This window comes from Salmo trutta, chromosome 20, assembly GCF_901001165.1.
Source record: "Salmo trutta chromosome 20, fSalTru1.1, whole genome shotgun sequence".
Lineage (NCBI taxonomy): Eukaryota > Metazoa > Chordata > Actinopteri > Salmoniformes > Salmonidae > Salmo > Salmo trutta.
Genome location: NC_042976.1, coordinates 51,490,073 through 51,515,838, shown reverse-complemented (window position 1 = coordinate 51,515,838; position 25,766 = coordinate 51,490,073). Strand labels below are relative to the sequence as shown.

General features: G+C 41.9%; 1 protein-coding gene across 7 annotated transcripts in view; it reads right to left on the bottom strand.

The window, feature by feature from the left end:
• The window catches only part of nalcn (sodium leak channel, non-selective), a 336,159-nt gene extending 314,555 nt beyond the window's left edge, over positions 1–21,604 (bottom strand). For 2 of the 7 annotated variants that reach the window (XM_029703651.1, XM_029703653.1), the window contains exons 1-2: positions 4,818–5,192; positions 278–388 (exon numbers count right to left, since the gene is read on the bottom strand). In XM_029703651.1, the coding sequence (XP_029559511.1) occupies positions 278–388; positions 4,818–4,832 (126 nt within the window). In that variant the 5' untranslated portion in view covers positions 4,833–5,192. Of the gene's footprint in view, positions 1–2; positions 65–277; positions 389–4,817; positions 5,194–21,512 lie in introns of those variants that run through there. The other 5 variants (XM_029703654.1, XM_029703656.1, XM_029703658.1 and 2 more) reach the window with 5 other exon arrangements.
• Positions 21,605–25,766: the final 4,162 nt, after the last annotated feature.

The window sequence follows — 25,766 nt, the reverse complement described above, 5'->3', positions numbered from 1 at the left end:
ACCAAAGGGAAAAGTAAAGCTGAAATTGCTCCAGCACTGCACATAACATGCGATCAGGCATACCCTGTAAATAACACATAACAGTTAGTCAACCTCATGGCATATATGGTATACAATGTGCATGTACAATACCAACATCTACAGTACGATCAAAGAGAGACAAGAAAACGCCCACCAACATCTCACAGAGGCATATATGCAAACAACACACTCAGTGGAGAGAGGTGTTGTGGGATAGAATGGGAGTGGGACAGTGGTGAGGGGTTATGTGACTCACTGTGAGCTGGCTCCTCATTGGTGCATTCATCCCCAGGTCAGAGGGGGGCAGAGAGACCAGCCAGAGATAGACAGGGGGAGCGTGATGCTGTATCAGTACCTTAGGGGTTACCTGTTGTAAGATAGAGAGAATACTACAGCAGTCAAATTACTGGAAGAGAGAGACATCATTCAACAGTCAAAACAGTCCGGACTGTGTGCACATACACCAAATATCAAAAGAAAACATAATCAATGTTAATTTCAATAAGTGTTAGGCCTATCAATTCCCTCTTAATTAATGTCAGCTCAATGTCAGCCTTACTAGGTACCTTGATAAAATGAACAGTTACCCTGAACATATAAGCAAACTGCAGTTGGACAGAAATGAAAGTAAAATCCAAATTATTCCATCCATTTGTTCAGGACTCTGCCAAGACTCTCTGCACATCACATAAGCACAATATAATTAACCTAGTCCATGGACCATTATCAGTGACAATAAGTAGACTATAATTTCACCCTGTCTTATTCCAATAGCCAGAGGGAAACAGCCTTCTCCAATTGCACTTAGCGAAATACTTTAACGTCAATGTCCACGATTCGAAAATGGTCAAGGCATGGGGAAATTATATTAGACATAGAGAGGACAGTATAATGCCTATGCCCACTGTGTCTCTTTCACCTCGCGGCCCCAAAAAATAAATGTGTCCTCTAAACGCATCATGCTGTCAGAAGCAATTTGCAATGTAATTGCTACACTTAGCATATTATGTTGGTACAGATTTGAAGAAGAGTGAAAACTAAATTACAGGGTGTAAGTGCTATAATGTAGGAGTAAAGTTGCCAGAGACTACAATTAGCCTCCCATTTCAAGAGAGGGACATTTTCTCTCATGAGCAGGATGCAATCACCGGGCACATTAATTGTAGCTGTGAGTATCTATTAGCTTCAACAAAACTTAGGCCTACTTTCTAAGTTTGTTTCACACTTGAGGAGTACTCTGAAATAGGCCTGTACATTTCTTTGTAACTATAGGAAGAAAAATAAAGTGTGATGGTAGAGATGACAAAGTACACTAACCTTATCCTTAAAGGGGTAATTCCACGGTAACAGAGAAGCTAAAACTCACCTTTTCTCTTTAAAATGCATGCCAAGCTAAAACCATTGATTGAAACTTTAACAAACCATACACCTATATGCAGAAGTCTACTTCACAATTGCCACTGAACATTTCACTAAGACGTGTTTACTTGAGGAACAATGCAGATGCAAAGTTTGGTAACAAAATGACAAAAATCTCCCTTAGTTTTTTTTATGTGACCACGTTTTCAAAAACTCTTAAATATCTAGTCCGAATTAAGAGTCAAATATGTTTGTAGAAAGAATGGGGTATCAGCTATGACATGACACCTTGAGTTTGAAAAAAAATCTATTTGGTTATTGAACTACAGTAAGTGAAGTGGATCAACACCTGGTAACAGAATGATGGGAACAGAATGACATCATGGGTCCTCGATCTGTACTATACAGAAATGCATAATTATCGATGTCATTCTCTTCATCCTGAGTAGGTACACGTAGGTATAAAAATGTCATATCCTCCTTTGCATGTTTGGGTATTATTCTACACACAGGCTATAATTCTAACGAACTCCACCCCCAAACAAGGTTGGTCCAGACCAGACCAAATCTGTACCAATCATAGACGTAGATGCTTCACAAGTTTGGACATCACAGTACAGAGTGCAGTACAGTAGAGGAGTGGAGCAGTAGAGCAGTTTTTTTTTTCATTTGTTTTTTAGCCCATAGATATTGTTGTAATTTTTTTGTCACTCAAATATCACATGAATACACATTAGACATGGACAAAATGTATAGAATAGCAAGAAAATTATCTTTAAGCCTGCAGAATTCTCTCCACCAACAAGATGGTGTGAACAGTCTGTGTCATTAACAGTGCTTGTGCACATAGAAATAGAACTGGCGCGTGCTTTACTGTACTGTGCTCTACTGCGATTGTGGTTTGTGACTGGTCCGTGTAACGCTTATCAGTCTAACAATCTAATAAAGTCCTTCAAATTGAATAATATAATATTAGTTTCAGTGGCGGTCGGTGCTGTTTAAGATGAGGGAGAATTATTTAAAAAATGATAAGCATGGCCTTATTTCTATTACAGCATATTGGATGACTGTCATTCATATTCCATTCCCCAGCTCAATGTAACGCCGATAAGTTTAGGCTACTACATATCATTTTCCCTGTACCCATAATGTGGTTGCTAATAACCTAGCCTATGAATGAATGTTTACAAGGTACTGAGAGAATTTTGAGTAATCAAGGTGACAGACAATGAAACATTCAATACTACCTTGTACACTCTTGCCTGCATATAGCTGATCTAGGATGTAATCATTAGTCCAACAGTTTCACCAGAATCAATAGACCCCTGAACACCCGCACACACAGTTCACTTTCATAGCAGCCACATACAAAACAGCATGATCACTTTGCTCGTTGTATATATAATTCCTTCTCGCAACCATCTACGCGCTCTCCTCCTCACACCTTTTACCTTCGCCTGTGACTTCAGTGCACAACACATCAGCTGTCTGTGACCAGGCGAAAAAACCTTTCCAAGCCAAACCTTCATATCATAACCACTAACCGCTACACTGAGCCTACATCGTTGTCACGTCATAGTCAACATATAGTAGCTACTAGAACTTAGGCGTCAGTAAACCCGCTACAGTCATGCAGCACAGTGATTGGTCGGAAAGCAGTTTAGCAGTTACACCAGCAGGCCCAGGTGGCAAAAAAATCATAAACCCAAAAGCTTACCTTGACTTGGACGAGTTCCAATGTTGGATAGCCATAGCCAGCTAGCTAACATAGCATCCCTCTCTTTTTGAGCCAGGTGTTTGATTGGGCTAAACTAGCTAGCTTCTTTTGCTAGCTAAGTGAAAGGTTAAAAAAATACAACCAAATATAGCTCCCTCTCTCTTCTCCTTAATTTTGGAAGAAATGTCTTTGTTCAAAACTATTCAATTATTGTCTTTCTCTTTGAGTCAACTACTCACATTTTATGCACTGCAGTGCTAGCTAGCTGTAATCTTTCAGTACTAGATTCATTCTCTGATCCTTTGATTGGGTGGACAACATGTCAGTTTATGCTGCAAGAGCTCTGATAGGTTGGAGGGTGTCCTCTGGACTTTATCATAATTACTGTGTAAGTCTATGGAAGGGGGTGAGAACCATGAGCCTCCTAGGTTTTGTGTTGAAGTCAATGTACCCAGAGGAGGACAGAAGCTAGCTGTCCTCCGGCTACACCATGGTGCTGCCCTACAGAGTGCTGCTGAGCCTACTGTAGACCTTCATTGCAAAACAGTGTGTTTTAATCAATTATTTGGTGACGTGAATATATTTAGTATAGTTTTATCATAAAAGGATAACTTTAATGTTTCACTATTTTTAATAAAAGCCACTGAGGATGATCCCATTCATCCTCTGGGAGACTCATTTTACACTTACATTTTAGTCAATTAGCAGACGCTCTTATCCAGAGCAATTTTCTTTTTCTCCCCCCCATACTGGACCCAATGGGAATCAAAACCACAACCCTGGCATTGCAAGCGCCATGCTCTACCAACTGAGTCTCCACTGATTAGTTGCAATTTCTCAAGTCCTCAATTTTCTGATCCACTTGTTTACATTTCTTGCATCATCTCCAGGAAGTAAAATGGTGCATGCACAGGTTATGGCCTTCATTCCAAACCTTCCTTTTTATTTGGAGGACATTATTCTTCTTCATGTTTGACAAGCGCTTTATTTGCTTTGAACAGAAACAGAGCATTACATATTGGATATAATACACCGTCATTTTGCATGTGTTATTTTGATGTAGCTTGGTTCCTATCAGTTTCCAGAGTAACCTTGGTGAAGAAGCAGATGTCATTCGGTCGATGTCTGGGGATTTCAGTCTCAATATGGGCATGCATTACCAAATGAAAAATCGGCAACATAATCTCTGTAATGGATTAAATACCTGCTACATTTGATGTAACCAATGCCAGCCAGGTTGCACTTGCATTGAAGATGGATGCTGACACGGTTATTGTTATGTATGTATGTATGTATGTATGTATGTTCGATTGCTATTATATTGTTTTATCAGTCATGGAAGGAAACCATACACTGGACATTCTTTATAATAGTCCCATGGTGTTTGAAATGGATATGCATGTTGGAAGCTGTTTTAACACAGTGTAGAAATACAATTATTCCAGAATAATAGGAAACTTCAATTTCATATCTTTCTACACTGTAAAATGTCAATTTTTATATTGTTTTCCCAATTTACCTTAATTCGTTTTAAAAATGTAAATTGAAATATTGGTGGAGCTGGGAAAACAGGGTGATTTCTAAGTATGTGGTTCAAGTAGACCCTAACACTTCAGTGCGGGGGATTTGTCTTGTCTACATTATAAAATATGGTGGTAAATGAATGTGGTCCTTGGAAGTGAGGTCACACACACCATATATCCTCAAAGCAATACTATACCATTTTAACAGCCATGGGGCGTTGTCAGGACACCGAATGGAGTTAACTCTCTTGGCACTGTCACTGACTGCGAAGACATGGCGTTGTGTGCATCAGTCCTTGCAGTCTGCCCTTCGAATTCGCTATGTTTTCCTCAAACCTCTGCGTATGCCAACACCTTGCATAGATATGGAACGCCACTTAGGACTTTGCTTATCAAAAAAGATACACGTCAAATAACACTATGACGTTTCAAATACGCTTGTTGACCAATGAAGACCCGAATATGACTGCACGTCACATAATTAACACGTTAATTTATTTTTGACGTAGTTATTACACATTGATACCACTATCACTCGTATTTCATGACGATTCACCGATACGTATGCGTTTTGTCTGGCGCCGGTGCCGCACGAGCGCAGACACACTTCCCTAAACTCTGGACAATGCTTGTCATTAAAAAAATAGCTAGGTGATGGATGCAAACAATGTTCTTCTCCAAAAACATAGCAAACGACATATTCTGTTTCAGTAGCTATAGTTAGCTAGCCTACTATCTAGCTAAGTGTCATCATCTAAAATACCCCTAATTTATAAGGCAGTTCTTATTTCATTAATGGAGGTCGGACCAATCTATGTGAAGCTAGCCACAATAAGGATTAGCCACAGTGGAATTTGCTTTTTGCCTTCAAAATAAAAGTATCTCAATGAAAGTCATGCAAATAATACAAATAATGGAATCATGCCATAATGGAATAGATCATGCTAAACGAGGTTGGAATGTTCTTATATAAATTCAACAAAATACAACAATTTGTTAATTTGACAAATCTTTTGAAATCACACTGGATGTATGAGACTTTAGAATTGCATTGGGGGCATACTTACTTCACGGTACAGCCTTCCCTATGGATAGTGGATCAATCAAATCAAAGTGTATTTGTCACGTGCGCCGAATACAACAGTGAAATGCTTACTTACAGGCTCTAACCAATAGTGCGAAAAAAATGGAATGTGTGTGTGTGTGTGTGTGTGTGTGTGTGTGTAGGTAAGTAAAGAAATAAACAACAGTAAAAAGATATTTGAAAATAAGAGTAGCAAGGCTATATACAGACACCGTTAGTCAGGCTGATTGAGGTAGTATGTACATGTGGGTATGGTTAAAGTGACTATGCATATATGATGAACAGAGAGTAGCAGTAGTGTAAAAAGAGGGGTTGGCGGATGGTGGGACACAATGCAGATAGTCCGGGTAGCCAATGTGCGGGAGCACTGGTTGGTCAGGCCAATTAAGGTAGTGTGTACATGAATGTATAGTTAAAGTGACTATGCATATAAGATAAACAGAGAGTAGCGGGGGGGGGGCACACAATGCAAATAGTCCGGGTAACCATTTGGTTACCTGTTCAGGAGTCTTATGGCTGGGGGTAAAAACTGTTGAGAAGCCTTTTTGTCCTAAACTTGGCACTCCGGTACCGCTTGCCATGTGGTAGTAGAGAGAACAGTCTATGACTGGGGTGGCTGGGGTCTTTGATAATTTTCAGGGCCTTCCTCTGACACCGCCTGGTGTAGAGGTCCTGGATGGCAGGCAGCTTTGCCCCAGTGATGTACTAGGCCATACGCACTACCCACAGAAGTGCCTTGCGGTCGCACTACCCAGTGACTGTATGTACGTACAGTCACTGTGGGGACGACGTCCTCAATGCACTTAATGATAAAGCCAATGATTGATGTGGTGTATTCCTCAATGTCATCGGAAGAATCCCGGAACATGTTCCAGTCTGTGATAGCAAAACAGTCCTGTAGTTTAGCATCTGCTTCATCTGACCATTTTTTTATAGACCGAGTCACTGGTGCTTCCTGCTTTAATTTGTGCTTGTAAGCAGGAATCAGGAGGATAGAGTTGTGGTTGGATTTACCAAATGGAGGGCGAGGGAGAGCTTTGTACGCGTCTCTTTGTGTGGAGTACAGGTGATCTAGAATTTTTTTCCCTCTGGTTGCACATTTAACATGTTGATAGAGATTTGGTAGAACTGATTTAAGTTTCCCTGCATTAAAGTCTCCGGCCACTAGGAGCGCCGCCTCTGGGTGAGTGGTTTCCTGTTTGCTTATTTCCTTATACAGCTGGCTGAGTGCGGTCTTAGTGCCGGCATTTGTCTGTGGTGGTAAATAAACAGCCACGCAAAGTATAGCTGAGAACTCTCTAGGCAAGTAGTGTGGCCTGCAATTTATCACAATATACTCTACTTCAGGTGAGCAAAATCTAGACACTTCCTTAGATTCCGTGCACCAGCTGTTGTTTACAAATATGCACAGACCGCCGCCCCCCCCCCCCCTCGTCTTACCGGAGTGTGCTGTTCTATCCTGCCAGTGCAGCGTGTATCCCGCTAGCTGAATATCCATGTCGTCATTCAGCCACGATTCCGTGAAACATAGGATATTACAGTTTTTGATGTCCCTTTGGTAGGATATTCGTGATCGTACCTCGTCTAGTTTATTGTCCAATGATTGCACGTTGGCGAGTAATACCCCAGAGAGGTTAAAAGCGTCCGGATTAGTGTCCCGCTCCTAAAAAGCGGCAGCTCAAGCCTTTAGCTAAGTGCAGATGTTGTCTGTAATTCATGGCTTCTGGTTGGGAAATGTACATATGGTCACTGTGGGGACGACGTCGTCGATGCACTTATTGATGCAGCCGGTAACTGAGGTGGTATACTGCTCAATGCCATTGGATAAATCCCGGAACATATTCCAGTCTGTGCTAGAAAAGCAGTCCTGTAGCGTAGCATCCGAGTCATCTGACCATATTGAGCGAGTTACTGGTACTTCCTGTTTTAGTTTTTGCTTGTAAGCAGGAATCAGGACAGAGTTATGGTCAGTTTTGCCAAATGGAGGGCGAGGGAGAGCTTTGTATGCATCTCTGTGTGTGGAGTAAAGGTGGTGTAGAGTTTCTTTCCTCTGGTTGCACATGTGACATGCTGGTAGAAATGAGGTAAAAACAGATTTAAGTTTGCCTGCCTTAAAGTCCCCGGCCAATATGAGCACCGCTTCTGGATGAGAATTTTCTTGTTTGCTTATGGCCTTATCAAGCTTGTTGAGTGCGGTCTTAGTGCCAGCATCAGTTTGTGCTGGTAAAAATACAGCTACGAATAATATAGATGAGAAATCTTGGGATATAGTGTGGTCTACAGCTTATCATGAGGTATTCTACCTCAGGTGAGCAATACCTCGAGACTTATTTAACCTGTTAGGGTATAGGGGGCAGTATTTTCATGGCTGGATAAAAAAATGTACCCGATTTAATCTGGTTACTAATCCTACCCAGTAACTACAATATGCATATACTTATTATATATGGATAGAAAACACCCTAAAGTTTCAAAAACTGTTTGAATGGTGTCTGTGAGTATAACAGAACTCATTTGGCAGGCAAAACCCTGAGACAGATTCTGACAGGAAGTGGATACCTGATGTGTTGAATTGACTTTAAGCCTATACCATTGAAAAACAAAGGGGGTGAGGAATGTTTTGGCACTTCCTATTGCTTCCACAAGATGTCCCCAGCCTTTACAAAGTGTTTTGAGTCTTCTACAGTGAGATCTGACTGAAGAAGAGCGTTGGAACGGCGATGGCCCATTAGACACCTGGCGTGCGATTTGATGGTGGGTACTCTCATTCCGAAACGTTTTAAAAGAGAACCCAATGGTCCGCCTTGAATTTTATTCATGTTCTGGTTAAAAAAGGCCCTAATGATTTATGCGATACAACGTTTGACATGTTTGAACGAACTAAAATATATTTTTTCCGTTCTTGAAGTGAAGTGAAGTCCGGCTGGCTTAGATCATGTGCTACAACACGGAGGTTTTTGGACATAAATGATGAGCTTTTTTGAACAAAACTACATTCGTTATGGACCTGGGATTCTTTGGAAGTGACATCTGATGAAGAGAATCAAAGGTAATGGATTATTTACATAGTATTTTCGATTTTAGATCTCTCCAACATGGCGGTTAGTCTGTATCGCAATGCGTATTTTTCTGGCGCAGTGCTCAGATTATTGCAAAGTGTGATTTCCCAGTAAGGTTAATTTTAAATCTGGCAAGTCCATTGCGTTCAAGAGATGTAAATCTATAATTCTTTGAATGACAATATAATATTTTACCAATGTTTTCTAATATTAATTAATTATTTTGTTGTCATGACTTGACTGCCGGTATTGGAGGGAAACGATTTCCTGAACATCAACGCCATAGTAAAACGCTGTTTTTACTATGATAGAACTAAAAATGCATGCATTGTCTAACATAATGTCCTAGGAGTGTCATCTGATGGAGATTGTAAAAGGTTAGTGCATAATTTTAGCTGATTTTATGGTTTTGGTGACGCCTGTCTTTGAATCGACAATACACTACACACAGCTATTGTCAATGTACTCTCCTAACATAACCTAACTTTATGCTTTCCCCGTAAAACCTTTTTGAAATCGGAAAACGTGGTTAGATTAAGGAGATGTTTATCTTTCAAAGGCTGTAAGTTAGTTGTATGTTTGAGAAATTTGAATTTTGACATTTATTTGGTTTCAAATTTGCCGCTCTTGAAATGCACCTGCTGTTGATAGGGTGCGCCACGGGTGGCACGCTAACGTCCCACATAGCCCCAAGAAGTTAATATTAGACATCGCGCACCAGCAGTTATTGACAAATAAACACACAACCGCCCCTCGTCCTACCAGATGTAGATGCTCTGTCCTGCCGAAAAACGGAGAAGCCAGACAGCTCTATTTAATCTTTGTCGTCGTTCAGCCAACTCTCTGTGAAACATAAGATATTACTGTTCTATTTTTTATTTCACCTTTATTTAACCAGGTAGGCTAGTTGAGAACAAGTTCTCATTTACAATTGTGGCCTGGCCAAGATAAAGCAAAGCAGTGCGACACAAACAACAACACAGAGTTGCACATGGAATAAACAAACATACAGTCAATAATACAATAGAAAAAGTCTATATACAGTGTGTGCAAATGAGGTAGAATAAGGGAGGTAAGGCAATAAATAGGCCATAGTGGTGAAATAATTACAATATAGCAATTAAACACTGGAATGATAGATGTGCAGAAGATGAGTGTGCAAGTAGAGATACTGGGGTGCAAATGAGCAAAATAAATAAATAAAATAACAGTATGAGGGATGAGGTAGTTGGATGGGCTATGTACAGATGCAGTGATCTGTGAACTGCTCTGACAGCTGGTGCTTAAAGTTAGTGAGGGAGATATGAGTCTCCAGCTTCAGTGATTTTTGCAGTTCGTTCCAGTCATTGGCAGCAGAGAACTGGAAGGAAAGGCGGCCAAATGAGGAATTGGCATTGGGGGTGACCAGTGAGATATACCTGCTGGAGCGCGTGCTACGGGTGGGTGCTGCTATGGTGACCACTGAGCTGAGATAAGGCGGGGCTTTACCTAGCAAAAACTTATAGATGACCTGGAGCCAGTGGGTTTGGCGACGAATATGAAGTGAGGGCCAGCCAACGAGAGCATACAGGGGCTTTGGTGACAAAACGGATGGCACTGTGATAGACTGCATCCAATTTGCTGAGTAGAGTGTTGGAGGCAATTTTGTAAATTACATCGCCAAAGTCAAAGATCGGAAGGATAGTCAGTTTTATGAATTTATGTTTGGCAGCATGAGTGAAGGGTGCTTTGTTGCGAAATAGGAAGCCAATTCTAGATTTAATTTTGGATTGGAGATGCTTAATGTGAGTCTGGAAAGAGAGTTCACAGTCTAACCAGACACCTAGGTATTTGTAGTTGTATTCTAAGTCAGAACCGTCCAGAGTAGTGATGCTGGGTGGGCGGGCAGGTGTGGGCAGTGATCGGTTGAAGAGCATGCATTTCATTTTACTTGCATTTAAGAGCAGTTGGAGGCCATGGAAGGAGTGGTGTCATCTGCGTAGAGGTGGATCAGAGAATCACCAGCAGCAAGAGCGACATCATTGATGTATACAGAGAAAAGAGTCAACTCGATAATTTAACCTTGTGGCACCCCCATAGAGACTGCCAGAGGTCCGGACAACAGACCCTCCGATTTGACACACTGAACTCTATCTGAGAAGTAGTTGGTGAAACAGGAGAGGCAGTAATTTGAGAAACCAAGGCTGTTGAGTCTGCCGATAAGAATGTGGTGTTTGACAGAGTCGAAAGCTTTGGCCAGGTCGATGAATACAGCTGCACAGTATCGACTTCTATCCATGGCAGTGATGATATCGTTTAGGACCTTGAGCATGGCTGAAGTACACCCATGACCAGCTCAGAAACCAGATTGCATAGCGGAGAAGGTACGGTGGGGTTCTAAATGGTCAGTGATCTGTTTGTTAACTTGGCTTTCGAAGACCTTAGAAAGGCAGGGTTGAATAGGTATAGGTCTGTAGCAATTTGGGTCTAGAGTGTCTCCCTCTTTGAAGAAGGGGATGACCGCGGCAGCTTTCCAATCTTTGAGGATCTCAGACGATACGAAAGAGAGGTTGAACAGGCTAGTAATAGGGTTTGCAACAATTTCAGCGGATCATTTTAGAAAGAGAGGGTCCAGATTGTCTAGCCCGGCTGATTTGTAGGGGTCCAGATTTTGCAGCTCTTTCAGAACATCAGATATCTGGATTTGGGTGAAAGAGAAATGGGGGAGGCTTGCGCAAGTTGCTGTGGGGGGTGCAGGGCTGTTGACCGGAATAGGGGTAGCCAGGTGGAAAGCATGGCCAGCCATAATTTTTTTTCTCAAATCTCAATTATCATGGATTTATCGGTGGTGACAGTGTTTCCTAGCCTCAGTGCAGTGGGCAGCTGAGAGGAGGTGCTCTTTTCTAACTGACTGTGTACATTGGTTCCTAACTTCCCTGAAAAGTTGCATATCGCGGGGGCTATTCGATGCTAATGCAGTGCTAATGCAGTACACCACAGGATGTTTTTGTGCTGGTCAAGGGCAGTCAGGTCTGGAGTGAAACAAGGGCTATGTCCATTCCTGGATCTACATTTTTCGAATGGGGCATGCTTATTTAACTTGTTGGGGCTAGGGGGCAGTATTTACACGGCCGGATAAAAAACGTACCCGATTTAATCTGGTTACTAATCCTACCCAGTAACTAGAATATGCATATACTTATTATATATGGATAGAAAACACCCTAAAGTTTCTAAAACTGTTTGAATGGTGTCTGTGAGAATAGCAGAACTCCTATGGCAGGCAAAAACCTGAGAAGGTTTCATGCAGGAAGTACCTTGTCTGACAAGGTGTTGTTGTTCTTGCTTCTGTTTATTGAAGAGTCAGGATCTTAGCTGTAACGTGACAATTCCTACGGCTCCAATAGGCTCTCAGAGCCCGGGAAAAACATGAACGATGACGAGGCAGCCTCAGGCTGAAACACATTATCGCCTTTTCCAAGTGGCCCATCAGAGGACAATGGAATTAGGCGCGTGCCCGATTCGACCCCGTGCAGTATTTTCCTTCGGCTGTTTAGCTAATTGCAGATTCCCGGTCGGAATATTATCGCTTTTTTACGAGAATAATGGCATAAAAATTGATTTTAAACAGCGGTTGACATGCTTCGAAGTACGGTAATGGAATATTTAGAATTTTTGTGTCACGTTATGCGCTATGCGCACGACCGTGATTTACCATTCTGATAGTGTCTAGAACGCACGAACAAAACGTCGCTGATGGAACATAACTATGGATTATTTGGGACCAAACCTACATTTGTTATTGAAGTAGAAGTCCTGGGAGTGCATTCTGATGAAGAACAGGAAAGGTAAGACCATTTTTCTTATAGGAAATGTGATTTCGGTGAAGGCTAAACTGGGTGGGTGTCTAAATAGCTAGCCCGTGATGGCTGGGCTATGTACTTAGAATATTGCAAAATGTGCTTCATCCGAAAACCTATTTTAAAATCGGACATATCGAGTGCATAGAGGAGTAATGTATCTATAATTCTTAAAATAATTGTTATGCTTTTTGTGAACGTTTATCGTGAGTAATTTAGTAAATTGTTAGTAAATTCCCCGGAAGTTTGCGGGGGTATGCTTTTTCTGAACGTCACATGCTAATGTAAAAAGCTGGTTTTTGATATAAATATGAACTTGATTGAACAGACATGCATGTATTGTATAACATAATGTCCTAGGTGTGTCATCTGATGAAGATCATCAAAGGTTAGTGCTGCATTTAGCTGTGGTTTGGGTTTTTGTGACATTATATGCTAGCTTGAAAAATGGGTGTCTGATTATTTCTGGCTGGGTACTCTGCTGACATAATCTAATGTTTTGCTTTCGTTGTAAAGCCTTTTTGAAATTGGACAGTGTGGTTAGATTAACGAGAGTCTTGTCTTTAAATAGCTGTAAAATAGTCATATGTTTGAGAAATTGAAGTAATAGCATTTCAAATATTTTGAAAATCGCGCCACAGGATCCAACTGGCTGTTACGTAGGTGGGACGAATTCGTCCCGCCGGTCCCATAGAGGTTAAGATGGTGAGGAAAGCACTTTTAAAGAATAACCAGTTATCCTCTACTGTCGTAATGAGGTCAAAATCCTTCCAGGATACCCGGGCCAGGTCGATTAGAAAGACCTGCTCACTGAAGTGTTTTAGCGAGCGTTTGACAGTGATGAGGGGTGGTCGTTTGACCGCAGACCCATTACGGACGCAGGCAATGAGGCAGTGATCGCTGAGATCCTGGTTGAAGACAGCAGAGGTGTATTTGGAGGGCAGGTTGGTTAGGATGATATCTTTGAGGGTGCCCGTGTTTACAGATTTGGCGTTGTACCTGGAAGGCTCATTGATAATTTGTGTGCGATTGAGGGAAGCAAGCGTTGATTGTAGGATGGCCAGGGTGTTATGCATGTCCCAGTTTAGGTCACCTAACAGCACGAGCTCTGAAGATAGATGGGGGGCAATCAATTCACATATGGTGTCCAGGACACAGCTGGGGGCAGAAGGTGGTCTATAGCAAGCAGCAATGGAAGGGTGGATTTTTAAAAGTAGGAGCTCAAATTGTTTGGGCACAGCCCTGGATAGTATGACAGAACTCTGCAGGCTATTTCTGCAGTAGATTGCAACTCCGCCCCCTTTGGCAGTTCTACCTTGTCGGAAAATGTTATAGTTAGGGATGGAAATTTCAGAGTTTTTGGTGGTCTTCCTAAGCCAGGATTCAGACACGGCTAGGATATCCGGGTTGGCAGAGTGTGCTAAAGCAGTGAATAAAACAAACTTAGGGAGAAGGCTTCTAATGTTAACATGCATGAAACCAAGGCTATTATGGTTACAGAAGTCAACAAATGAGAGCGCCTAGGGAATGGGAGTGGAACTAGGCACTGCAGGGCCTGGGTTAACCTCTACATCACCAGAGGAACAGAGGAGGAGTAGGCTAAGGATACTGCTAAAGGCTATAAGAACTGGTCGTCTAGTACGTTCAGAATAGAGAGTAAAAGGAGCAGGTTTCTGGGGAAGGTAGAATAGATTCAAGGCATAATGTACAGACAAAGGTATGATAGGATGTGAATACAGAGGAGTGCATTGAGTGACGATGAGAATATATTGTCTCTAGAAACATCATTTAAACCAGGTGAGGTCACCGCATGTGTGGGAGGTGGAACTAAAGGATTGGTTAAGGCGTATTGAGCAGGGCTAGAGGCTCTACAATGAAATAAGGCAATAATTACTAACCTAAACAGCAATGGACAAGGCATATTGACATTTGGGAGAGGCATGCGTAGCCGAGTGTCCATTGGGTCCAGTGAGTAGCTGTGCGAGGTGGAGACACGGCGATTCAGACAGCTAGCTGGTCAGGGCTAGCAGGCTAGCAGAAGGGCCTTAGAGGGACGTCGCGACGGAAGAAGTCAGTTGTAGCCCCTTCGTGCAGTTACGTCGGCAGATCAGTTGTGATTGATCAGCAGGGCTCCGTGTGGTAAAAGGGTCCATGCCAATTGGCAAAATAGGTACAGTATAGCCCCCAAAAAATTGTCTGACGAACTTCTTTAGCTAACAGTCCGGTGTGCTCTAGACAGCTAGACGGCCGCGGCTAGCAGACGGGCATTCAGGGGACGTCGCAACTGGGGAGCCAGTTGAAAACCCCCTCGGGCGGATTACGTCGGTAGTCCAGTAGTGAAGGATCGGCGGGGCTCCGTATCGGCAATAAAACGGGTCCAGGCCAATTGGCAAAATAGGTATTGTAGCCCAAGGAGTGGCTGATGGACCTCTTCAGCTAGCCGGGAGATGGGCCTAGCATAGGCTAACTCCAGGCTAATTGGTGCTTTCGTCGGGACAGAGACGTTAGCCAGGAGAAGCCAATCGGATAGCAGCTAGCTGGCTGCGATGATCCAGGTGAAGAGGTTCAGAGCTTGCGGTAGGAATCCGGAGATATGGAGAAAAATAAGTCAGATTTGCTCTGGTTTGAGTCACGCTGTGCAGACTGGCGAGAGTTGTCTGGGCTAAAGGTAGCTGACTACCTCTAGCTAGTTGCTAGTTAGCTGGCTAGCTTCTGTTGGGGGTTCCATTTCAAAAGTAAAGAAAATAGCAGAATCATACCACATTGGGTGAGGCGGATTGCAGGAGAATATGTTGAAGTTGAGGTTAAGAAAAATATTTAAAAAATATATGCTAAGAAAAAAGATATAGACATGGGACACGACAAGATGAGGACAAAAGATGTCTGACTGCTACGCCATCTTGGAAACAGAAATGTCCCGTTGGTAGGATAATTTTAATCATAGATCTTCCAGTTTGTTTTTCAATGATTGCACATCGGCCAATAATACAGAGGGAATTTTTTATTTATTTAACCTTTATTTTGTATTATTTTATTGAACCTTTATTTAACTCGGCAAGTCAGTTAAGAACAAATTCTTATTTACAATGATGGCCTACCCTGACAACCCGGAAAACGCTGGGCCAATTGAGCGCCGCCCTATGGGACGGCCAGATGGAATTGAACCAGGGACTGTAGTGAAGCCACTTGCACTGAGATGCAGTGCCTTAAACCGCTGCACCACTTGGGAGCCCATGTGGAAGTGGTTGTTTACCGACTAGTCTGCTACATTCATTCTTACAAGGCACCGCACCCTCCTCCCCCTTTTTCTCTGTCTTTTCTTCACGCTGATGAAGGGGATTTGGGCCTTGTCTCGACACCTTCACGTCGGACTCATTAAATAAAGTTTGAGGTGAGTAATCACTGTTCTGATATCCAGAAGCTCTTTTCGGTCATAAGAGATAGTAGCAGTGACATTATGTACAAAATGAGTTACAAACAATACAAAAAAAAAATAGCCATTATCAAAGTTCAAGTGCAGTCTCAAAGACCATCAAGCACTATGATGAAACTGGCTCTCAAGAGGACCGCCACAGGAAAGGAAGACCCAAAGTTACCTTTGCTGCAGAGGATAAGTTCATTAGAGTTCCCAACCTCAGAAATTGCAGTCCAAATAAATGCTTCACAGAGTTCAAGTAACAGACCCATCAACATAAACTGTTCAGAGTCCTATTCATCTGTCCTTTGATCTGATGAGTCCAAATTTGAGATTTTTGGTTCTAACCACAGTCTGTGTGAGACACAGAGTAGGTGAACAGGTGATCTCTGCATGTGTGGTTCCCACCATGAAGCATGGAGGAAGAGGGGTGATGGTGCTTTGCAGGTGACACTGTCAGTGATTGATTTAGAATTCAAGGCACACTTAAACAGCATGGCTACCACAGCATTCTGCAGCAATACGCCATACCATCTGGTTTGCACTTAGTGGGACTATCATTTGTTTTTCAATAGGACAATGACCCAACACACCTCCAGGCTGTGTAAGGGCTATTTGACCAATAAGGAGAGTGATGGAGTGCTCCATCAGATGACCTGACCTCCACAATCACACAACCTCAACCCAAATGAGATGGTTTGGGATGAGTTGGACCGCAGAGTGAAGGAAAAGCAGCCAACAAGTGCTCAGCATATGTGGAAACTCCTTCAAGAAGGTTGGGAAAGCATTCCTCATGATAGAGTATGGAAAGCTGTCATCAAAGCAAAAGGGTGGCTACTTTGAAGAATTTAAATATAAAATATATATTGATTTGTTTAAACACTTTTTTGGTTACATGTTTTATATCATAGTTTTGATGTCTTCCCTATTATTCACAAATGTAGAAACTAGTAAAAATAAAGAAAAACCCTTGAATGAGTAGATGTGTCAAAACTTTTGACTGGTACTGTATATATACAGTTGAAGTTGGATGTTTACATACACCTTAGCCAAATACATTTAAACTCAGTTTCACATTTCCTGACATTTAATCCTAGTAAAAATGCCCTGTCTTAGGTCAGTTAGGATCACCACTTTATTTTAAGAATGTGAAATGTCAGAATAATAGTAGAGAGAATCATTTATTCCAGCTTTAATTTCTTTCATCACATTCCCAGTGGGTCAGAAGATTATATACACTCAATTCGTATTTGGTAGCATAGCCTTTAAATTGTTTAACTTGGGTCAAACATTTCAGGTAGCCTTCCACAAGCTTCCCACAATAAGTTAGGTGAAATTTGGCCCATTCCTCCTGACAGAGCTGTTGTAACTGAGTCAGGTTTGTAGGCCTCCTTGCTCGCACATGCTTTTTCAGTTCTGCCCACAAATCTTCTATAGGATTGAGGTCAGGGCTTTGTGACGGCCACTCCAAAACCTTGACTTGGTTGTCCTTAAGCCATTTTGCCACAACTTTGGAAGTATGCTTGGGGTCAATGTCCATTTGGAAGACCCATTTGCGACCAAGCTTAAACTTCCTGACTGATGTCTTGAGATGTCGTTTCAATATAGCCACATCATTTTCCTACCTCATGATGCCATCTATTTTGTGAAATGTACCAAAAGGGTGGCTACTTTGAAGAATCTCAAAGATATATTTTATTTTGATTTGTTTAACACTTTTTTGGTTACTACATGATTCCATATGTGTTATTTTAATAGTTTTGATGTCTTCACTATTATTCTACAATGTAGAAAATAGTAAAAATAATGAAAAACCCTGCAATGAGTAGGTGTGTCCAAACTTTTGATTGGTTCTGTATATATTCTTTTAACTTTTTACCCCTTTTTCTCCCCAATTGGTAGTTACAGTCTTGTCCCATCGCTGCAACTCCCTTACGGACTCGGGAGAGGCGAAGGTCGAAACACAACCCTGCCGAGCCGCACTGCTTCTTGACACACTGCTTGCATAACCAGGAAACCAGCCGCACCAATGTGTCGGAGGAAACACCGTACAACTGGCGACTGTGTCAGCGCGCATGTGCCCGGGCCCGTCACATGGAGTTGCTAGAGCGCGATGGGACAAGGACATCCTGGCTGGACGACGCTGGGCCAATTGTGCACCGCCTCATGGGTCTCCTGGTCGCGGCACAGCCCGGGATCGAACCCGGGTCTGTAGTGACGCCTCAAGCACTGCGGTGCAGTGCCTTAGACCGCTGCGCCACTCAGGAGGCTCGTTTTGATGTATTTCTACCTTTTAAGAAATTTTTTGAAAAACATATCTATTCCTTCATTTCCCCAAAATATAGACTCTTAGCTTTCATTTGACAACAAATTTGATATGCTAAAAACATATTTTTTACGTTCAAACAGCTCTTCTGTGAAGTCGTGACTTCCGACATACGCCTAGTTTCCTGAATCGGGTCACATTTTCAGGTCTCAGGCAAGGTAAGGCTATATCACGCAAGTGTGGTTTCGAACTCTCTGTGCCACACTAGCCTCCTTGGTATTGTGGAGCACACACCTGTTTTTCCCTGCATACCCTGGCCTTTGATCATGACTCTCAGTTCCATTACATTAAACATAAGAGTCATAGGACGAAGGCGTCTTTTGTACAGGGAATTCACAAGACTGCCGGCCCAAACGGCATCCCTAGCCGCGTCCTCAGAGCATGCGCAGACAAGCTGGCTGGTGTGTTTACGGACATATTCAATCTCTCCCTATCCCAGTCTGCTGTCCCCACATGTTTCAAGAGGGCCATCATTGTTCCTGTACCCAAGAAAGCAAAGGTAACTGAACTAAATAACTATCGCCCTATAGCACTCCAATAGAAGAATGCTGTTCATTGACTATAGCTCAGCATTCAACACCATAGTACCCTCCAAGCTCATCATTAAGCTCGAGGCCCTGGGTGTGAACCCCGCCCTGTGCAACTGGGTCCTGGACTTCCTGACGGGCCGCCCCCCAGGTGGTGAAGGTAAGAAACAACACCTCCACTTCGCTGATCCTCAACACTGGGGCCCTATAAGGGTGTGTGCTCAGCCCCCTCACGCACGCCTCCAACTCAATCATCAAGTTTGCAGACGACACAACAGTAGTCGGCTTGATTACCAACAATGACGAGACTAATAACCTCTCACTCAACATCAACAAAACAAAGGAGATGAGAGTGGACTTCAGGAAACAGCAGAGGGAGCAGCCCCCTATCCACATCGATGGGAACGCAGTGGAGAAGGTGGAAAGGTTCAAGTTCCTCTGCGTACACATCACTGAGAAACTGAAATGGTCCACCCACACAGACAGTGTGGTGAAGAAGGCGCAACAGCGAAATCTGGCTTGAAATTTGGCTTGGCACCTAAAATCCTCACAAACTTTAACAGATACACAATTGACAGCATCCTGTCGGGCTGTATCATCGCCTGGTACGGCAACTGCACCGCCCGCAACCACAGGGCTCACCAGATTGTGGTGCGGTCTGCCCAACGCATCACAGGGGGCAAACTACCAGCCCTCCAGGACACCTACAGCACCTGATGTCACAGGATGGCAAAAAAAGATCATCAGCAACAACAACCACCCGAGCCACTGCCTGTTCACCCCGTTATCATCCAGAAGGCGAGGTCAGTACAGGTGCATCAAAGCTGGAACCGAGAGACTGAAAAACAGCTTCTATCTCAAGGCCGTCAGACTGTTAAATAGCCATCACTAGCACATTAAAGGCTGCTAACCTATATATACAGACTTGAAATCACTGGTCACTTTAATAAATGGAACACTAGTCACTTTAATAATGTTTACATATTTTGCATTATTCATCTCACATGTACATACTCTATTCTATCCTACTGTATCTTAGTCTATGCCGCTCTGACATTGCTTGTCCATATATTTATATATTCTTAATTCAATTCCTTTACTTAGATACACACCTTTATAGGGTTACGGTTTCCAAACAGCCATATTTCCATGTAATGGCAGTTGTTTACAGAAAACAAACGAAAGACAGAGTGGACTGTGCTAATTAGCTATCTGTGTCCCCGAACACGTGTGTAAACGGAAGACAGACGCCACTGACGTGTTGTCACAAAAAATATACTGTCGGCTGCAACTGTGTTAAAACAGTGCACAGTAAGTGTGTATTTTGCATTTGTGAAATTATTTTGATGTGATATGAAAGTAGAGGGTTTTCTGTTTCTAGAACCGTACCACAATTGTGAATTGATTCACATTTAGATGGAGTATTTGGCTGTTTTGGCTTCCAGTGCCAATTCGCCCTTTACACAGAGCATGTAAGGTCCTTGGACTAAGGGGTGACGTTACGCTCCTTTAGTCCAATATTGGGCTATGCATGCCCATGCTTAGAGCTTTCATGCACTGGGAGACAGACTGTTTGGCTGAAAGTAGAATAACTAAAGGCAACCTAAAGTAAAGTGTTGCCAACCACTTTCCAAAGTTAATTTCAAAGGCAATCAATTAAATCCATTGTCTAAGAAAGTTTTTGATGTGACTGACTTGCATTAAGGACCTATTTCGTTCATTGGAAAATGACAAAAGGAATTCAAACCACAAGATCTGTAGTGGTGCCATAGAAAAAGTTGTGCAATCAAAATCAGCCAATTAAGACTTTCAGACAAAAAAAAAAAACATTTCAAACAAACATGCAAGCACAAAGTATACATTTGATATGGCATTCCATTAACTTCTGAAGGCAATGGGGAATAGCGTACACATGAGGAATTGAAGATAACAGTTGCAGAACAGAGGCCTAGCAACTAGAATAATGCTATTTCTACACTGTGTTAAAAACAGCTTCCAACATGCTTATCTGTTCCAGACACCATGGCACTATTATAAAGAATGTCCAGTGTATGGTTTCCTTCCATGACTGATGAAACAATATAATAGCAATCAAACATACATACATAACAATAACAGTGTCAGCATCCATCTTCAATGCAAGTGCAACCTGGCTGGCATTGGCTACATCAAATGTAGCAGGTATTTAATCCATTACAGAGACTATGTAGGCAATTTTGCATTTGGTAATGAATGCCCATATTGAGACTGAAAATCCTCAGACATTGACCGAATGACATCTGCTTCTTCACCAAGGTTACTATGGAAACGGAAAGGAGCCAAGCTACATCAAAAAATATATATGCAAAATCACGGTATATTGTATCCAATATGTTATGTTCAACGGTTGTAATGTGTTTCTGTTCGAAGCGAATAATGCGCTTGTCGAAACGTGAAGAATAATAATGTCCACCTAATAAAAATGCGGGTTTGGAAGGAAGGACTGGCCATAACCTGTGCATACACCGTTTTACTTCCTGGAGATGATACAAGCAAACACAGATTCAACGAAGTCCTTCGTCGACACTCACACCCTCCACGTTCTCATTCGATCGCTTCAAGGTAATGAAGCATCAAATCAGATAAATGTTTAAATCACTTACGCGATAAGTGTGTATATTCCCGGTTATCGGTGGCAGTGTGTCGTTCTCTCAATGACATCAGCTGTTTTCCGGTGTGTGCTGTGACGATGCAGCGTGCGGGAGCGCGCACGGAGCTGCAATCACCTCCAACAGTATCCATCTGCAGCCCCGCAGCATAGCCTGTGACTAAAACTAGCCTGTCACTAAAACCAATACCAACACCAGGGCGAATACCAACTGGTGCATGTGTATGTGGTAGGGGTTATGATGATTTTACATTTAATTAGGGTTTCAAGCAGCGAAGCTGCTGAAGCCAGTATTGTATTTGTTCCAGTTCATTATTGTTATTATCATTATTATGTTCCCTTTTCTGCCATTTTGGTGAAAAAATGCGAATCTCTGTGAGATGAAAAGGCCCAGGACTGTGCAATTTAGCAACATGGTAAAGGCCCCTCTCATGCAACCCCATGCCAATTGGCCACATGGTAGCACTATAATTAAGCAATAAGGCACGAGGGGGTGTGGTATATAGACTATATACCACAGCTAAGGGCTGTTCTTTACACGACGCAACGCAGAGTGCCTGAATATAGCCCTTAGCCGTGGTATATTGGCCATATAGCACAAACCCCCGAGATTCCTTATTGCTATTATAAACTGGTTAGTAACGTAACTAGTTCAGTAAAAATGCATGTTTTGTCATATCCGTGGTATACGGTTTGATATACCACGGCTGACAGCCAATCAGCATTCAGGGCTCGAACTGCCCAGTTTATAACAAGCGATTGAAAATGCGAACTTTGAAAGGTCAGCTCCCTTTCCCCACACCCTGTGTGACCTAGAGTCATGAAATGAATCACGTCATTAGGAATCTGAGCATGGTACTTTCAAAAGTTAGGCCTACCTTTCCACCCCAGACAGAGTAGATTTACCAACGCAGAAACATTTAAGTTTTAACTGCTGGCTACTCTTCTTCCATGGCTTAACCTAACGAGAGACGGTCACAAGTGTTTCTCTAAAAGCTGTCTGGGTTTATTATTATTATTTTATTATTATTCTATTGTACAGAAAGTGAATAGCTTAATCAATTGATAGTGACAGAATTAGATTGCATCTCAAGGAAAGTCCATTGTTTGTCTCCTCGGCTATAGAAGGTTGTAGCTCAGCATCTGAATGTCAAAGAAATGAAACAATGATATCCCCATATGCATCGGAGCGGAAAGGTAGGCCTAACTTTTGAATGTACCAGATTCCTAATGACATCTCAGATTGAATTATTTGCAAACAGGGACAGTTTTGTTGTTAACAAGCCACACTGATTTAGCATTGGGAAATTATGATAAGATGAACACATAGGCCTATCTCTCTATTCATCTTAGCCTGTAATTTCGGTAATTTGTGTGGTATAAAAAAATATTTCTCTAATATGTAAAAGGACGTAGATTTGCATGAAATGTTTATAAAAGGCAATTTCTTATTGGAACCCTGACCTATTCACCGGACGTGCTACCTGTCCCAGACCTGCTGTTTTCAACTCTCTAGAGACAGCAGGAGCGGTAGAGATACTCTCAAAGATCGGCTATGAAAAAGCCAACTGACACTTACTATTGTGTTACTGACTTGTTGCACCCTCGACAACTACTATGATTATTATTATTTGACAATGCTGGTCATTTATGAACATTTGAACATCTAGGCCATGTGCTGTTATAATCTCCACCCGGCACAGCCAGAAGAGGACTGGCCACCCCTCATAGCCTGGTTCCTCTCTAGGTTTCTTCCTAGGTTTTGGCCTTTCTAGGGAGTTTTTCCTAGCCACCGTGCTTCTACACCTGCATTGCTTGCTGTTTGGGGTTTTAGGCTGGGTTTAGGCTAGTGTACAGGGCACGCAGCCCTGTACACTATCAAAATTCCTGCATTGCCATTTAATGCTTACAGGACGAATAACAGTTTCTTAAACTGCATATCTAAGGCTCTGGTCTGTCCAAGAAATGAGGGTAAAAGGTAGACATGTTCTCTGCTATCCACTTAGTTTTAATTATTATTTTGGGTATAGGGGAGAGTCACTTGTTTGTTTTTTTAAAGCAATCAGGGAGGTTTTAGGTCAAATATATTTTGCTGAAGGGAGGGCCATCCATTTTAATTTCATTTTATTATTCTGTTTTAATGTTACTCCTGAATCACTATGATAAATATAATAGTTTTTCTTCAGTGTATTTTTAACAGAGCTGAGATTTACATTGAAGTGAAATCAGTCATTGATACAGACATGGTAGCAGAAGATTTGAATGCCTTCAACCAAGAGGTTGTGGGTTGAAATTCCAGTTAAATAATAATTATTGTATGAATAAATATCACAATGTAATCATGAATGTCAAAGTGTGTCAAATATGTAAGTTAATTCCAGGGGACCATGATTCAACGTCCCAAGAACGTTAAGGGGACCTTCAGGGGACCATGACACAACATCTCAAGAAAGTCCTAAAAACGTCCTCAGGGATGTCCCCGGGACAAACTAGACTAACCCTCCAGGGGACCATGACACAATGTCCCAATAACCTCCTAAAAACATCCTTGGGGACGTATCCAGAACCAACCGAGAAGTTGACAAAATCTCCGGCTGACCATGACACAACATCCTGGCGACCATTTCGTGACATCCCAGGGATGTCCTAACGACTCATTATTGTTTGCAGGGATAGCGTTCAGGCAGTATTTTCACGACCGGATGAAAAACGTACATAATTTTAACAGGTTACTACTCTGGCCCAGAAAATAGAATATGCATATGCATATTTTTTGTAGATTTGGATAGAAAACACTCTGAAGTTTCTAAAACTGTTTGAATGGTGTCTGTGAGTATAACAGAACTCATATGGCAGGCAAAAACCTGAGAAAGTTTGAATCAGGAAGTGGGAGAAATTAGAAATGTAGTTCTTCTTTTGAATCGCTTGAGAAACTACAGTGACATAGAGTTTACGTTGCACCTCCTAAGGCTTCCATTGGCTGTCAACAATCTTTAGAAACTGGTTTCATCCGTCACCTGTTACCGGGCAGAAAATTGTGGCTCAGTCAATCAGTGGCCAGTTTGAGGACAGGTGTCTCGTGACGCGCATGAACGCGAGTTCGCTGTTCGTTATTTTTCTTCTGGGATGAATACCTATTGTCCGGTTGGAAAATTATCGCTATTTTACGTTAAAAAATACCCTAAAGGATTTATTGTAAACATCGTTTGACATGTTTCTACAAACGGTAATGGAACTTTTGGTCTATGGATTTGCGTCCACGCCTCATGGCATTGTAAAGTGTTCTGGATGGGTCAACAAAACAGACGTATTTGGACATAAAGGATGGACTTTGCAGAACAAATGAATATTTCTTGTGGAAGTGGGAGCCCTTCCAAGTGCATTCCGCCGAAGATCAGCAAAGGTAAGAAAATATTTCAAACATATTTTTAGAGATTTGTCGACGCCGTGGTTGTAGGCTAACTGTATAGCTTAGCATTGAAGGCTAAGTTCTGTACTCAGAATATTGAACAATGAGCTTTTTCCGTAAAGTTATTTTGAAATCTGACAAAGCAGTTGCATAAAGGAGTAGATTAGCTCTAATTCTTTAAATAATTGTTATACATTTTGTCAACGTTTATGAGTTCTTTTTTAAATTTATGTGCCCATTCCCGGGAGTTATGGGGAGAACATTTTCTGAACGTCACGCGCCAATGTAAAAATTGGGTTTTTGGATATAAATATGAACTTGATCGAACAAAAAATGCATGTATTGTCTAACATGACGTCCTAGGAGTGTCATCTGATGAAGATTGTCAAAGGTTAGTGCTTAATTTTAGCTGTATATCTGGTTTTGTGATGGCTATCCGTGCTTGGAAATTTTTGTATTTTTTTTTGCTAAGGTGCTATCCTAAAATAATCTAATGTTTTGCTTTCACCGTAAAGCCTTTTTGAAATCGGACAATGGGGTTGGATTAACAAGTAGAGTATCTTTAAAATGCCGTATAATACTTGCATTTTCATTTTGAGATAATTCTTTTTTTAATTTTGCGCCGTGCTATCTCACTGGTTGTTGTCCAACCAATCCCGTTAACGGGATTTTATCTCGAAGGGGTCCTCAAGAGGTTTTAACATAATATTCCGTTGATGCTCACGCAATATACATTTTACCTTGTCTTAAAGGTCCTCAGTATATTTCAAGAACATTTAGAAAATGTTATATTTAAGTTTTACCTAATATTATCAAAAAATTCTCAGCAAGCAAATTTGT